This window comes from Polypterus senegalus, chromosome 8 (assembly GCF_016835505.1).
Source record: "Polypterus senegalus isolate Bchr_013 chromosome 8, ASM1683550v1, whole genome shotgun sequence".
NCBI classification, from domain to species: Eukaryota; Metazoa; Chordata; class Cladistia; order Polypteriformes; family Polypteridae; genus Polypterus; species Polypterus senegalus.
This window is the reverse complement of record NC_053161.1, coordinates 113,907,178-113,924,515: the sequence shown is the minus strand read 5'-3', so window position 1 is coordinate 113,924,515 and position 17,338 is coordinate 113,907,178. Positions and strand designations below refer to the sequence as shown.

The window sequence follows — 17,338 nt, the reverse complement described above, 5'->3', positions numbered from 1 at the left end:
GACCTCTTTTTCTGCTTCTTTTCTTTTGTGCAGGAATCCAAGTGTGTAAGATTTAGTGCGTTAATTTAGGTACAGGGGTTTTGAAGTTTTTCCCCAATTCTTATGCTAATTGTGTAAGAAAACATTTCAGCACATCTGTTAAACTTGATTAGCAGAAGGAATTTGCCACAAAACAAATTTGTATGCATGTATGCATTTAGTATTTCTTAAGCACGTAATGACGGAGTGCTGCTATGGTTAATACTGCTGCCTTCTATATCAGTTCTGGGGAACCAAGTTCAGTTCCCACTTGAGTCCCTCTCTGTGGTGTATGCACTTTCTACTCATGTACGTGTGATTTGATTTGGTTCCATTCCATTTCAAAAGATGTTAGTAGCTATTGAGAGCTCTAAATAGGCTCAGCGTATGAACTGTCAGACCCTATCCAGGGATGACTTCTTCCCTTCTGCACAGTCCAGTGGGGACAGACTTTGATTTTACAATGGGAAGAAGTGATCCAGAACAGGACGAATGAATGTATTTAGTAAAACTTCTTTAATTTAGTAAATTTATTATTAATATTGACAACATGCCATCTGTAATATAAAATATTATTTACAGTATAAAATAACAGTACTGTGGTATACAGTTAATACAATTTGGTCTATCATTCTGGTTAGCTTTCCCTTTAATAATAACTCTTATAATTATTATTACACTATAATTGGCTAAAAGTCTATGACTGAAAATGTTAAATCTTAAGAAAAACAAACTTGTCAACTGAATACAGCAATGTCTTTCCTAATAAATGTTTATCGTAATGTTCAGTTCAGTAGCCCTACATTGCACACAAATTGATTTTTTATACTATAAAAGTATCTTTTCTTCAATTTTAAGGTGTCTACTTTTATTATGATGTATAGAACCCATTGTCAGAGGATTCTGGATACAGTTATACGAGCAAATTTTGATGAGGTAATAATACTGTTATGTTTATATATTGTTTATGTAAATATGTTTATATACTGTATTTCAATATTCTCCTGGCATACAGTAATTATATTAATACAGATATCTTCTGTACAGATGAGATTTTATTTTGGAACTGTATTATTATTGTGGCATTAGTCTTGCAAAATGAATGATAATGAACAATGCTAAGTGAAAAATCAACACTGTGTCCCCAACTGGCAAGCATGGGAGTTTGTCCTGATAGTGGCAGGCTGTGACATCGTTATTAAGGCTTTGGACTTCAAACCCTGAGGTTGTGGATTCAGATCCTGCTGCTGATGCTTTGTGACCAGGAGCGAGTCCCTTCAGCTGCCTGTGTTACAATTGTAACAACAAACAAAAAATCATATGTTGTAAGTCACCTCAGAATAACAAGTCTGAGCAATACAGATACAGTATACAACATTATTAACACATTTATAAATACATTCCAAATTTGGTTAAAATAGCAAAAATAACATTGTATAATTTGAAAAAACTGTGAATGTGAAATACTGTATGTCAGTTAGTTTCTAGAAGGAAATAAAATCAAATGTTCTCATTTTATACTAAAATAGTACATCATCATCACCTCCAAAATTCACATTTTTCATGATGGTTTTAAAATATTATTCTACATATCTTTCTAAAATATTGTTGTCTATGTGTATTATTTAGACAATAAGCCATCATTACATAACACATTTTGGGAACATTTTCTGCCCTGCTATAAATGGGGGAAGTTTCACAGTAGTTTCTAGTATTATTAATCATTTCATTTCAGTAACATTTTTCAAAATGTTGTTTCTATAAATTAAAAATGTATTTATTTGCTGCTTATATCTTGAAGTATTAGTTGAATGTAGTTTATAAGTCTATAAGTACTATATAAGCCTGTTCAAAAGTTTAACCTGGCATTACTTTAATATGTTATGATATGATCAGGAAGAATGGACTGTAAAAAATAAATGCATAGATCTGTTGATGCACAATAATCCTAACTGCTATTTTGTGTTCTAATAACAGGTGCAAAGTTTTCTTCTTCATTTTTGGCAAGGAATGCCACCTCATATGTTGCCAGTCCTTGGTTCCTCTACGGTTGTCAATATAGTTGGCGTTTGTGATTCTATACTTTACAAAGCCATTTCTGGAGTTCTTATGCCTACTGTGCTGCAGGCTCTTCCCGACAGGTTGGTTTTCTTTTTATCAATTCATGGTGTGCAGCTCACAGGTTTTAGAAATACAGACAGATGCATCTGGGCACAGCTACAAAACCTGGTTATGTACACTTTTCCTATTGATAACCATTCTTTTAGTGAATTTATCTGTCATATTTTTAAAATGGATACTGTTTTAGTTGTTATAGATGTGGGAAAAAAATACAAAGTCCTGACAGATGACATTCTACCCAGTCAAAGCTCACTATGTATTGGAGCAGTAAAATGATTAAATAGCATAAGCTAATGCTAAAATTATACAAAAAATACAATTTTAAAATTCTATTAATCATAACATGTAGGCACATAGTCGAGTCTAAAATGTAAACATTCAGTGCCGTTAGTGACAAAACCTTCTAGAAATCAAAATGATTTTACTAACTTTAACAGACTCTACAAATATTATAAGTTAACTGAGAAGCTTATAGGCATAGCTTATAAGGGCTTGATATAGTTAAAACAGATTAGTGCAGGGGTGGGCAAAGTCAGTCCTGGAGGGCCGCAGAGCCTGCAGGTTTTTGCTCCAACCCAGTTGCTTAATTAGAAAACAATCCAATAATTTAATTTCATGGCTTGCTAGTGCTTTAACTCTGCCATATCAGGCCATTCTCATATCCTAGATGTTCTTCTCCTTTGTAAGGATATCATCCAAATGATTTGAAGGCTAAAATGGATGATTAATACTCAATCTTTCACTTTTTTCTCTTCACTTTCCTTCCAAATATTTAATTAAACCCAATAGTGCATGATAAATACACACAGGTGTAAATGGTAACAACCTAAATTCAGAAAAGCTGATTTCTTTTGTCATTTGACTCTTATTGCTAATAAAAAGCCATTAAAAAAACAAGAAATCAGCTGTTTAAGACTAAAACAAACAATAAGGGTTCAGAATCGCAACGAGCGAGACAACTAAAGTGAAGCACAAGTGTTACTTGAGCAATAAATGTTTCTTATTATGCAACTGGGTTGGAACAAAAACCTGAAGCCACTGCGGCCCTCCAGGACTGAATCTGCCCACCCCTGGATTAGTGTCTGATTACAGTGGTATCAAATAATTAAATATTCCATATTAATATTCCATCCATCCATTCTCTAACCCGCTGAATCCGAATACAGGGTCACGGGGGTCTGCTGGAGCCAATCCCAGCCAACAAGGCAGGAACCAATCCTGGGCAGGGTGCCAACCCACCACAGGACACACGCAAACACACCCACACATCAAGCACACACCAAGCACAATTTAGAATCGCCAATGCACCTAACATGCATGTCTTTGGGAGGAAACCGGAGCGCCCGGAGGAAACCCACGCAGACACGGGGAGAACATGCAAACTCCACGCAGGGAGGACCCGGAAAGCGAACCCGGGTCTCCTAACTGCGAGGCAGCAGCGCCACCACTGCGCCACCGTGCTGCCCCACATATTAATATTTATATTAGAATATCATTTCTGTAATATTTAAAAAATATATTTGAAATAAAGTTTAAATATTTTCAAACATACAGCTAAATTATTTTCATCAACATTATATAGGCAGCTAGTACAAAAAGTTCTAAACAGCTAGCTTATAAAAAAAACAAATGCATATAAATAAAATTAAGTTCGTTTCCTTTTTGTAAAATGCTGGACCATTTTAGGTCATTATCTGAAAAAAACAACAGCAGTTAGAAAATGACAAGTGAAATTCCTTGGGGGCAGTATAATGTATGGAAACCTGAATAATTTATTATTAGTACAGTACAGCTCACTAGATTACACAATACGTTTATGTACAACTGGTTTAAAATACACATGTATTTTAATAAACAAGGTAAGATGACCTTTTAGATTTTTTGCACTTACTTAGTCATTTAATGTTTATAAACAAAACCACTTTAGTCAGGCACTATGTTTTCATGTAATGTCCAAATGTAGACATCCATCTTTTCCAGAAGAAACTGCAATCAAAGCGCTACAGCCAGAATATCACCACATTCTGTACATCACTATCAGTTGCAAACCAGCCAAGTGCTTTGATCAAAGTACCAAAGAGATAAAAGTCACTTGGTGTGAGGTCCAGGATGTGTCATGCATCAAGATGACTCCAAGGAAGAGCAGTCCAGGTCATCTCTGATGAACACCCTTCTGTAACTGCTCTGATGTGCGACAATGGCACATGTTTCAAGCTGTCCTAGTGACACATGCAGCAGTAGACCCTCATTCACAACCTCAGATGGCCTAAAATATAATTAAAACTAATGCACTGACACCTGTCACCATTCAGACAATTTGCACCAGCTCTTTATGTAAATTGAAAGGCCTTGCTACATTTTGTATTGAAAAACATCTGTACAATAATCTGTGTATAACACTGCCTTGTGTTTGTTTTTAGGAGGATGACTCACACGTTTGTTAAATTTCATAAGCTTTATATGCTATTTCCTTTAACAACTTAGGATTCTACTGATAGATTTTTCACTTTCTTAAATAGTGACAGAATTGTTATTTTGCATTTTGTCTGGGCATTCAGTCTTTGGACTCTAAATAATTTCAGCAGGCAATGTGATCTATTGACTAGGACACTGGACTCAATAACTTCCAGGGCAGTTCCCACTTCTAACTCAGTGTGCGACCCTAAAGAAGTCACCTAACCAACCGTTTAAATATACTGTATATGTCTGTTAAACCAGTAGGTTTATAATTATAGAATAAAATAATAGTGAATGTGTTCAGAATTAGTGGTAGCAGTAGAATAAGAACTTGCCAGTTATAATTTTGACAATTAAAAAGAGCTCAGCCCATGCTTTAAAGTTACAAGTTAACTGAAAATCATGAAGGCTTATCCAAGGCATGACAAGCACACTGATGTTCCCTTCAATTTAATCTAGCTGTATACTGGCAATAACATTGTGTGGTTGTACATGCATTTTTGCTTGAGTTTACAGCAAATGATATATTTATATAATGACTAAATCTGAGAAAGTGAAGGAAAAGAATCAAGAAAAGAGCTCATATGGAGTTGACAGGTATCTGAAAAACTGATAAATAGGTTAATTTCAAAAATAGAAAAAAATATATCTATTTGTTAAATCTGCAAATTCATTGTAGACTTGTGTTGAAATAGAAACTAACTAAAAGCAAAGTACAAAATGAATGTTAATGAGACTTTAAGTGATTTATTACACAAATCACTGTCATGAACAGGCATATACAGTAAGTACAGTAAATACTGAAGATAGCCAAACATATGTGTGGTTTATCTCCTTTTTCATTCATAGTGGGAAAATGGTATTCACAATAATTTGGTACCCTACATTCAATTAAACAGTTCTTTGACATAGCACCAATAATTTGGACAAATAGGCCTACCGTGCAAACTGGAAATAAGAATTTTTTTCTTATTTGGTTTATTGTCCAAAAAATGTGAGAATAGCAATTCAAAATCACACAGATCAGAGTATCTGCAATACATAAATGTTCATAACAAAGAAAACCTGCAAAGAAATATATATTGGTTGTAACATCTGAAGCTATGAACTGAAAATATGTGACATTAACAGCAATTGAATACCCAGATGGATGGTAAAATGTAAACATTAACATTTGAATTTTCTCCATGTCATTCAGTATTTGGGTAAAAAGGCAAGATGCAAAATTTTGATGCATCATTATGTGCATAATACATACACATACACACACACACACACACACACACACATATATATATATATATATATATATATATATATATATATATATATATATATATATATATATAGTGGACGCTGGCCCAGACACACTGACGGACATCATATTTCACCCAACACATGTTTATTTACACTAATAATTATATTTACAAAGTTCAGTTACGTGCACCACAAACCCCAGTGCCTCTTGCACCGATTCCCCCAATGTCCAGGCCACACAGTCTCTGTGCCTCTCTCTCCTGGCCGCCTGTAGTCCTCCCTCCAGCTCCGTCCTCTTCCACCCGACTTCTGCCGATAACTGGAGGGAGGCGGCCCCTTAAATGGGAACCCAGATGGGCTCCAGCTGCTTCCCGGCATTCGTCCATAGCCACACCCCAGTGTGGCGGAAGTGCCGGCTGCGCACCTGGAAGCCGTCTAGGTGTCCCCTGTCATCTTCCCCCCCAGCAGTTCCTGGTGTGGCGGAAGTGCTGGGCTCCCGGGATATTCAGGCACTGGGGCGCCGACTGGCGGTGGCCACGGGTCCCTACAGGGCTGGGCTTCCAAGCCCTTCACCCGAGTCTCCCAACATAACCAGGGCGGACGCCCCCTCGCGGTCTGGAGGAGGCACAAGCTGGAGCCCGGCCGGGGACCACAATATATATATATTTATATCAATGTATATGATGCATATGGCCAGCTAAGGCTATGTCAATCTACAGTTGATTTCCACCAACATTACAGTCAACAAAATAGCACAGGCCATTAAGAGAAGAAAGGATTAAAATAGTACAGATTGATGCATATATTTTACTAATACAAAAATAAACACATCCATAAGTGCCAGTATAAAAGGTTATAAATGTGTCATCCCAAAAACCACATTATTTACATATTTTTAAAGTACTACACATGGTGCAAATTACCTGTTCCATATGAAAGCCAGAGCTTAAAAGGCCTGGATGTAGATAATGCACATAGGTGGCAGAAGGGAAATAAGATGAAAGAAATAAAAAGTACAGGAGATTTTAGGAAACCTAATAATTTTTTTTCAGATTTTCTTTCTAGTGGAGAAAATGCTACTGTCTTTAAAAAACCAACAGGTTTCCAGGAATATAGGCATCTAGCTAGAACTGTAAATTCCTTTTGGTTTAATTATGGAAAATATGGTTTACAAACTGAAGGTGCAAGTTTTGTACCTTTGCGTACAGTTACTTGTGAGATGATTATAAAAATAATAAGTGCAAGTCCATAGCCATTTCCACAGTAATGTATAGAATAAGTCATTGTACACTTTTTATACTTTTTCATTATTGGTTACATTGAACTTCCATGTTTCTCATCCCTTTTTTCTTTCAGCTTGACACAGGTAATAAGGAAGTTTGCCAAGCAGTTGGATGAGTGGCTGAAGGTGGCACTGCATGACCTCCCAGAAAACCTAAGAAACATCAAGTTTGAGTGTATGCAGAGAAGTAATTTTATCTGCCTCTCCTTTTCTCTATGTCTGGTGCTCTAATATGTTTATGACAAAACTGTTCTTATTTTTTTAAAAGACATAACATGAAGGAAACTCTGATTTATAAAATCAAGCCAATTCCACATCCAAGATCTTCAAAAGTCAGATGTAAAAGTCAAACCCTAATTGCAGATTAAGCTTTTTATTTATGGAAAAAAATATAACTTAACGACACTCTTTACTGTTTTAAATCAAACCTTTTGTAAGCCATGCCTTTTGTTGCTTGACAGAAGTTCTTGCAGAGAGGCCCTTCGGAGTTGATGTTCTTAACAGTTTTGCATCACTGCTTCCAAATTTATGACTTTTTATAATTCAACATTTTCAACTAAGTCCTAGGACTTCTTTGGTGTTTTAGGTTCAATTTCTGGTATCCAGATGATGCTTTTTGATAAAATAATATGCTTAACTGATGCCAATACAGGCAATCTTAATGATTACCTTCCATCTTTTTTGAGGTGCTTCATATAATAAATATTGGCTTATTCTGCATTTGAACCTGATAGGTATAGCTGCCATGCAAGAATGCCACCTTGTCCCTCTCAGTCATTTATGACAATTAATGAAAAGCTTGTGGCTTCACTACTAGGGCAGCTGTGCTGCAAAAGATTGCATACGCCTGTACCCATTGTGAGCCAACAGTATAAAATCAATATACTCAAAGTATATTCTAAATAAGAATATTTTTTTGTTCTTTATTTTGCCTTATACAATTTATTATATTAGAAATGTGTTTGTTCTCACATACCCCTTAGGTTCAGAGCACAGGGTCATCCATTGTACAGCACCGCTAGAGCAATTGCAGGTTAAGGGCCTTGCTCAAGGGCCCAGCAGAGTAAGATCTCTTTTGGCAGGGATTAGAACCGGCAATCTTCAGGATACCAGTGCAGAATCTTAGCCTCAGACTATTGTGTGTGTGTATTTATGTATCTATTTATGTGTTTATTTAAAAAGCTTCTGTAAAAAGCCAAATTTCCCTCTGTGGACCAATAAAGTTCTATCTATCTATCTATCTATCTATCTATCTATCTATCTATCTATCTATCTATCTATCTATCTATCTATCTATCTATCTATCTATCTATCTATCTATTGCCTTAAACTTTAAAATGGCGAATAGTGAAATTATATACAATAATGAATTATTTGGTATATCTACTAAGAGTGTGCTTTTCTGCTTTATCTCACATTATCATTTCAATCACATTGATTTCACTTATTTTCTTGCTAGTCAAGTAAACCTGCAGGTAATTTATGAAGTATAATTTATAAACTGTTTCAAATGAAAAACATTTAAGTTGTTACAAAGCAAGCAACAGCAAGTCAACCCTGCCAACATGAAAGATTTGAGCAATGATTCTGTAGCCAGTGCCCTTATCTGGTGAGCTCTGGCAGACATCAATTACATTCATGTGAAAAGTGAATTGAGAAAAAAAAGAATTCTTATCTTAGATTAAATCATATTTCCCAATATGTAGTTTGACAGAAGTTGTTTACTTTCATTATAAGTAGGCTTAACTTCATTTCACAACAGCTTTTGTTTATTTCTACCTGTGACAGTATTTTAGATTAGTATTAATTGATTGGCTAATTCATGATTGGTGTATTTAACTGTATTATATTAATCATCATTTGTGACATAAGATTATTAGGATATTACTGTAAGTTTTATAATTGTCAGATGTGCTGTTGTTGCAATATGCATGTAATAACTCTGTAAAATTAGATTTGCTTTATTAATGATAATCAAAGTAACTAGCTTGATGAATAATACATGTTCATTACAAAATAATGTCCATTCTTTACAGTTTGTCAGTGACATATTGTTGAATGTTAATGATCAAAATGAAGCAAATTGCCACTTGTGAACAACAGATGTTACTTACAGTTATCTACTGCCTGCTAACAGGATTACATATAATGAAAGGGCATTTTTCTTGATGTTTTTCAAATATTTAAAAGCAACTGATTATTATCTAATTTTGGAATAGTAGCTCTTATTTTAAATTGGCATTACAAACTCTTTTTGGCAGTTATCACAATCTGCATTTCTATGAAAATATGTTCTTGTTCTCTATGTTATTCACACAAAATTCATTTTCTTAATCTTTTATTCATCTTGAGTTTTCATATACGAGAATTCCTTTGGTCTGTTCTGTACATTAAAGTATTTATTAAAGGAGTTCATATTATTTGTACTGCGGTGGGTTGGCACCCTGCCCAGGATTGGTTCCTGCCTTGTGCCCTATGTTGGCTGGGATTGGCTCCGGCAGACCCCCGTGACCCTGTATTCGGATTCAGCGGGTTAGAAAATGGATGGATGGATATTATTTGTAGAACATCGGTTACTTCCTTCAATGGTTTGCTCCATTTTGTTTTCAGTCTTTCTTCCCTTTTAATACTTTATGATTTTTCACTCATTTGTCTTTTAGGGTTCACAATCCATCTTTTGTCTTTAGTATATCTTTAATAACTTCACACTCCTGCCACTCTTAGATTAGGATTAACTATTTTTGTTTTCAATTTCACACTGGTTGCATATTTATGGGGTCAGATTGAGATTAAAATGCATTTTATTATAAAACATAACATACAAAATATCTAATGAATATGCTATACAGATTTGTGCACTCATTATTTGCATTTCTTTTACTTTTCAAGTGTCAAGAAGATTTTCTCAGATTCTCAGGAGGCAAACATCTTTAAACCACCTCTGTCAGGTAACATTTTTAAGTATTGTGCTTTTAAACTAATCTTAAATATGTATTTACTGAAGATTATACCAACCACCCTTGGTAAAAGCAAGAGATCTTTTCTTTGGGAGCCTGTTCATCTCAGAATTTGACCTAGATCTAATCCTTTCAGGTCACAGAAGCAATGCCTTATCTCATCAGATTGCCAAAACCAAATTAAATTTGATCTCATCCCAACCCAAACTTTATTATATTAGACATTAAGCACTAAGTTTAACTTAATCTCATTATATATCAAAGGCTCAGCAAAGTATCAGACTGACCAAGAATCTGAGTGAAAGACTAACATGTACACATAATGCTATGAACAATAAACCTGAGCTGATGAGATTTCAAAACAAAAGCTTAATCTCTTTGTAGAAATGAAGATATGTTACAGATTCTGGAACATTCAGAGTACGACACACTCAGGGAGAGCCAAATTTCACAGCGTTAATGTTATTGCTTCAAATGTTGTATGTGTCCAACAAGGGAACTTAAATAGTGGAGTTCAAAAGATATGTAATGAGAGGCTGACATTGAAATTTAAATGCACTCTTGCACTCAGACTATCCTTAATTATTCAGTACACAGTAACTATTGATTTATAAAATAGACGGCTATATCATATTAAATAATGTCTTATAAAAAAAACCAATAAATATTATAGAAGAAAATATTCTAATATAATATTACCTCACCAGGGTTTAATACCTGCCCTGGTCAATGTCTGTGCGAAGTTTGCACTTTTTTCTTTTGTCCTTTAGTGTTTGCCTCTTTGTCTCCAGTTTCCTCCTACATCCTGAAGGTCTGCATATTGGGTTAGTTAGGAAGATGTCCATTATGTATTATGAATGTGATCTGTAGTGGACTAGACCCCTGTCTGTTATTTGCTTCTTTCTCATTATATGGACTCCTGAGGACTGGAAAGTCAGGCGTAGATTGAATTGATCAGCTAAAAAAAGCTAAAATAAAGTATAAACCATTAATAAAAATTATTCATTTGTTTTTCACACGTTCTGTTCAAATAGGGTATCTAAGGTGCATGGTGAGGAACTATGTAAAAAAAGAAAATTATTAATTTGTTTTACACACTTTTTTATTCCAGTACAGCACTCAGATACATGGTGAGAACCAATCCATTCCTTTACAGTCAAAATTTCCATATCCACACTCACTCATACAGAGCCGATTTAGAGTTGCCAATCTACCATCTAACACAGATCTTTTGGATAATGGAGGGATCCAGACTACACAGAAATAAGCTCATATAGACACTGAGAGAATGTGTAAATCACATAGATGAGACTGAATGCTGTACTCCAGCAATGTCAGACATTATATCGACCTGCTAGAAAACAAAAAGGGCAGAAATAATGTAATGTTACTGAGTTCATTGCATTCGTTTACTTTTACTTGCTTTTGTTAAAGTCTTACAAACAAGCATTTTAGCAATGCCTTTCTACATCTCATTCTAGGTATGCCATTGATGTTCTTGTTTGATCTTTGCTTCTTAACTACACTGGTATTTCCTGCTGAAAATCCTTTCCAAATAGTCCATTTCTTAAAAACAGATGATAATGTTAAATAATTGGACTTTTAGTCGTTCATGGATAGTACTCAATTCTGCTGAGCTGTTTTATTTTCTTATGCAGAATATTTACCAGAGATGTTTGACCAAAATGTTTTTGGATAATTGGCAAAGGCAACATTAATTTGAGCAATATCAACACTACAGTGCCCCTCAATGCCACAGTACTGACCTGAAGGGAGGTTTTTGTCTGTCGGACCTCCCTCTTCAGTATTTAAGGAAAAAACAAATGAAGAGAGGAGTGACTTGCCAGTCTAGAGGTGTATACGAATAAGCCTGTACTTCGTTAATACAAAATTAAACTGAACCGAATTGAAGGAAAAGAGGCATAATGTTATGATCTCTAATTTTTAAAAGTTTATTATGCAGATTCTAGTTTATGGATAATTGTATATCATAGGATTTTGACATGCAAAGATTGAAATATGAGGTTTGCTTTTGTGTTTCATGCACCTCAACCAAGTTTTAAAATTGTTTCTGTTTTTCCACAATAAAATATTGTCTTTGTCTCAGGCACCACCATTTTGTGGATCTGTTGCTGGGGGTAGTCAGAAAGGTTGTGACCCTGCCCTCGTTAGTTTATGGGTTTAAAGGACTACTCCAGTGACCAAGTTTTATCCAACCCCAGAATAAACCCCAGAATCACTATTGCAAAGATTTTCTTTTTAAATATAAGTGTATTTCCCTTATAACAAATCCTTGCTCTTATTTTTTGATGTCGTATTGGTTCTGTTGAAAGATCTCTTTGATTGCTGGTTTTTGACTTTTGCTTCAGTCTGTTTGACTTTGATTCCTGGGTTTAGTTTTGGTTCTGGCTAAAATATCCTTTTGACCTCCTGCTAATAAAAATTGGCACAAACATTGTCTCACATTCATCTCCAGTCGTTCAGATAATACACATATAAGACGTGTGAACGGGTACAATGTGACCTGTAGGCATGTTCTCTTCTGCAGTCAATTGCAGGCTGGTGGGATGCTACACAGAGCATGCCTCTATAAAACACAGCTGACTGTGCTCACCCAAAGAATAATATAAATTGGTGGGAGCCTACAAAGAAATTATGCAAAATGTCACAAAATGTAAAAAATAATTTGTTTAAACAAGTCCATCATCCAAAAAGCAGAATTGATAACATAGGGAGAAGGTTGTGCTCAAAGAGTAATACATAAAACCAGTATCCATACCCAAGAAGGACAATTCTGAAAGAATAGTCAAATACAAGACACAAGGACAAAGATATCGCAGGAATTAAGACTGACTAAAATGTTAAGGAAAACTCAAACATCAAAAAGCAAAGCCAGCAGGTCAGAGACTTCTAAAACTCCTAAAGCACTAGCAAGGAGACCTCTGGAAAATGGTTATTATAAAGGGAACACTGCCAAAGCTTGAATGAAGCTATTATCTGAGACCACACCTGTCCTCCTGCAGAGCAAACGTTTCCATACAGCACACGCAAATGGGAGAGGCTTGGGGCGAATGAAAGGTTAAGAGAACGTCTAATGGGTGGAGACCAGCGTGTTCCTGACAATGTTCTGTTACACCAGCCATTTAATACTGTTCTTTTTTTTCTATGCTAAAATAAAATTTCAAAAATCTGGCTATGGATAGTCCACCTCTCTAATAATAGAGCAGTTTTTAAGGAATCATACAACACGTATATTCTGATACAACATATGCTAGCTAAGATAAAGACAAATAATCATTGTCACTACAAGCAAAATAAGTGAAATTATACTTTAAACACTTGTTTGGTTACAGTGGCTAAAATTCCATGCTAAAAAAGATTTATAGTAATATGAATAGTAGTAATGAAAATGGATATAGGTATTGTTAAATATATACGGTATATATATAATCAGTAACAGAACTGTTAAGTCAAAAATATGTAAAATGGAGGAACAGCAGTGCTAACAAAAACAGTAATTTTGTTCTTAACGTACTTGACTAAGTAAAGATACTTGTGGAGGTTAATGTCTCTAATTCCTTTGAACATAATTTTTCCATGTTTAATTTCTGTTGTATTATTTTAAAAGGCTTCCAGAACTGTTATCCATAGTGCAGATATTACATTCCAGATGTTGGAGGACTGGAGAAATGTCGATTTGAACAGCATCACCAAACAGACCCTGTACACCATGGAGGACTCCCGAGAAGAGCACAGGAAACTCATTATTCAATGTAAGTACATATTATGGATAGCAATGGTTTCTCTTATATTATTGCAGTTTAACAGTACTATAGCTTATATTATTATAAATATTCAAATAAGTAGCTTCCTTTGTCAAGCTTTCCATTTTCACTAAACAGTTACATAAAAACAGGACACTTCAGTTTACATCAAGTCCTTCTTTACAACTCAGTCCAAAAGCATATTAATCCCGGTTTAAGAAACTCAGGTGACCATAACATATAAAAACTGTGACAGCAAAATGGAATGTTCAAATTTAGACAATTTTGTGTTAAACTTAAAGTGATGACTGAGCTGGTACATTGTCACAAACAAAACCCAAGAAGAATGATTTTTTTGCAGCAACATTATAAAGTCAACTGATACAAAAGATCTTAAAGTCTTTCCAGCATGCTCATGGTTTACATCTAGTAGCAGGCTTTCATTAATTAAAAGTACTTATCATAGAAAGAAAGACTGGGTTGTGCTAGTAATTATTTTAAAAATGCCAAATATGTAATAAAATAATGATTTTGTCCTGGAAAATTAGGGAGAGATGAACAAAGAGAGAAATTCAAGTTGACATTCAAAATGAACATTAAAATAAAGTCATCCTGCAGAACTGTATAGTTCTTATCTAACCTGGCACAGTGACTTTTCTACTTGCTCATATCTATAGCAATATAAATAAATGCCCAGTTTCCTCTCTCCCAAAATCTCTGCCCCTCTACCTCCACGACATTCATAATTCAAATCATCTCTCAACTCCAGACTTACTGGGGTTCAGGGAGGAAGCAACCTTCAAACCTCATGTATAATTATGTTCACTACAGACCATTCCAGAAATGGATACCCTACAACATCTGATGAACTTCAGTTCAGATTGCTCTATAACATGCCCAAAAACAGTACCACTGAGTGCATTCTTTAACTTGCAGGGGACAGGAGATCATTGATGCTGTTGGTCTGACTGCTCTCCGTAATAAAGTGGTCCCGCCTGTTTGATGTGTTTCCTCATTTTTTCTGCCTGCCCTGTGACCTCTCTTTCACACTGGACTATCCTGAAGTTTTGATAATCAGGCATCATTTACTTTGGAAGGACATATCTGAACACACTGGCACTTAGAAGTGCATACCATTTGCCAGTTGTCATAGTTTCAATTTTCCCCCATATATTTATGCTTGTATGTATATACAACCATCCATGTTCAAAACCTTTTTTTATCCTTGTCAGGACAGCATAGAGCTAGCGTTTACCCTTTATTTGTATTTGTGTTAATTGTCTAAAATAAATGCAACACCAACTAGCAGTACTACTTATTTTGATTTACCTCACAGGCAGGCAAGTTAACACAGTGGACTACCTTATTGCATGCTAAGTAATTATTTTTATTTAGGCCTGTCAGTTTAAGAGGCAGAAATTATAACTTGTATAGTACTCAAATTTGGGTACTGGATCTCCAGAATCTTTCCATTTCTTTTGTACTTTTCATGCCTTCTTGTTTACTTGGCTGAGAGTTTTATTCTCTTCTACCCTTTGATTTTTCTTTTGCTGATGACCATTACCTATACAAATGTACTTTCATCATTTCATGTTGGACGTACAATGGATCCAAATTTCATTCCTGAACAATGTGCTGTTCCAAACAGTAGCAGACTTCATCCATTAAAGAGTCGTTAAAGAGGGAGGGTAACACCTATTCTGTCAGGTTTGGGCATAAGGCATTGACCATGTCTGGATGGGCTATCAGTTTACTGTCCCCTTGGCCAATATACAATTGATTGGTTTATTGTCATTACAGAGGGACTTAGACAGCATACAGGCTGGGCAGATTTGAGGCAGATGAAATACAATGTAAGTAAATGTAAAGTATTACATACAGGAAGTAAAAATATTAGATTTGAATACATAATGCGAGCTCTGAATCTTGAAAATACCCCCTTTGAGCAAGACTCAGGACTCATAGTGGACTCTAAGCTATCAAACTCCAGGCAGCGTTCTTCAGCCATTAAGAAGGCAAAAAGAATGTTAGGTTATATAGCACTGTGTGTGGAGTACAAGTCCAAAGAGGTTATGCTCATCCTTTATAATGCACTGGTGAGGCCACATCAGGAGTACTGTGTGCACTTTTTGGTAAGTTTTGCTCTGAACACTACAAAAAAGACAGAGTAACCCTAGAAAAGTCCAGAGAAGAGAATTAGGCTAACTCTGAGACTGGGAGTTATGAGCTATGAGTAAAGATTAAAGGAATTGAAGTTTTTCAGTTTAAGCAAACAGAAATTAAAATCAGACATGATTGAAGTGTTTAAAATTGTGAAAGAGATTAGTACAGTGGATCAAGACTTATTATAAAATGAGTTCAACAAGAACACGGGGACACAGTTAGAAACTCGTTAAGGGTAAATTTCATACAAGCATAGGAAGTTTTTTGTTTTCCACACAGAGAACCATAGACTCATGGACTGTTACCAAGTAGTGTAGTAGACAGACACTTTTGGGACATTCAAAACTAAACTTCATTTTATTTTGGAGGAATTAGAACTGACGAGCTTTGTTGGGCGAAATGACTGTTCGCATCAAAAGGATTTTTAATGTTCAATAAATAAAAGTCAGTTAATCTATTATTAATCTATCTTTATCCAGTTTAGGACCCAGTTTAGGACTACTACTCCACTTGCTTTACTAGGATTACTTCTGCCTTCAGGTTAAAGACTATCTCAACAGCATTAGGTACAAGATAGGAACCATTACCAGGCACGCTTACAGAAACACCTACGCTGCTGATATTTAGTCAATTTAGAATCGCTAATCGATCTAAATTGTACTTCTTTAGGATGTGGAAGGAGTACCTCAAAAAACACTCCCAGATATGGGCAGAAAACGGAAATTTCTCCTAGATAATCACCAGACCTGGAATCAAACCAATTTCCTGAATGTGTGAAGTAGCAGTGCTAAACTCTGTGCTGTCCTGTTTTAAATATAAATGTGTTTTCCCTTTCTGATTTTTATGCTGTTCCATAGGTGAGATATATTATGTAATGAATTATACTTCCAGCCCATATAAATAGTTTTGTATACTATTTTTTAAATCAAATGTATCCATTAAACTTCCTTTCCTGAGGTTAAGTCCCTTGGGTGTATCCTACAGTTTATATTCTAAAATAACCTAAATGACCTAAGTAAAGTATATAATTGACATGCTCGAAATAAAGATTTAACATATAAAAATGTATCTGTTTTCAATTCATAAAAAGTGTAAAGATGGTTTGTTGAAATTTTCTTGTTGGTGATAACTATTTTTTTTTTTTAATTCTTAAGAATGAATTCCCATGACCATCAATGTTGAACTTTAGTTCTCTTGATTGGAGTTAAATGACTTTATTCCCTGTGTTTTTCAACACCCTGGAGAGCATCTCAAATTAATTTCAGGGTTGCCTTTTGTATTGGCCAGTGAGGTCAAAGGGCAACAAAACTGGTCAATGA

The 17,338-nt window shown here is 35.2% G+C and overlaps 1 protein-coding gene across 2 annotated transcripts in view; it reads left to right on the top strand.

Annotated features, from left to right (window-relative positions):
- rfx4 (regulatory factor X, 4) overlaps positions 1 to 17,338 on the top strand; it is a 94,002-nt gene that overhangs the window by 46,940 nt on the left and 29,724 nt on the right. For both annotated transcript variants that reach the window (XM_039761635.1, XM_039761633.1), the window contains exons 7-11: positions 877 to 954; positions 1,996 to 2,159; positions 7,210 to 7,310; positions 10,025 to 10,083; positions 13,721 to 13,865. In XM_039761635.1, coding sequence (XP_039617569.1) covers positions 877 to 954; positions 1,996 to 2,159; positions 7,210 to 7,310; positions 10,025 to 10,083; positions 13,721 to 13,865 — 547 coding nt within the window. The remainder of the gene's footprint in view (positions 1 to 876; positions 955 to 1,995; positions 2,160 to 7,209; positions 7,311 to 10,024; positions 10,084 to 13,720; positions 13,866 to 17,338) is intronic.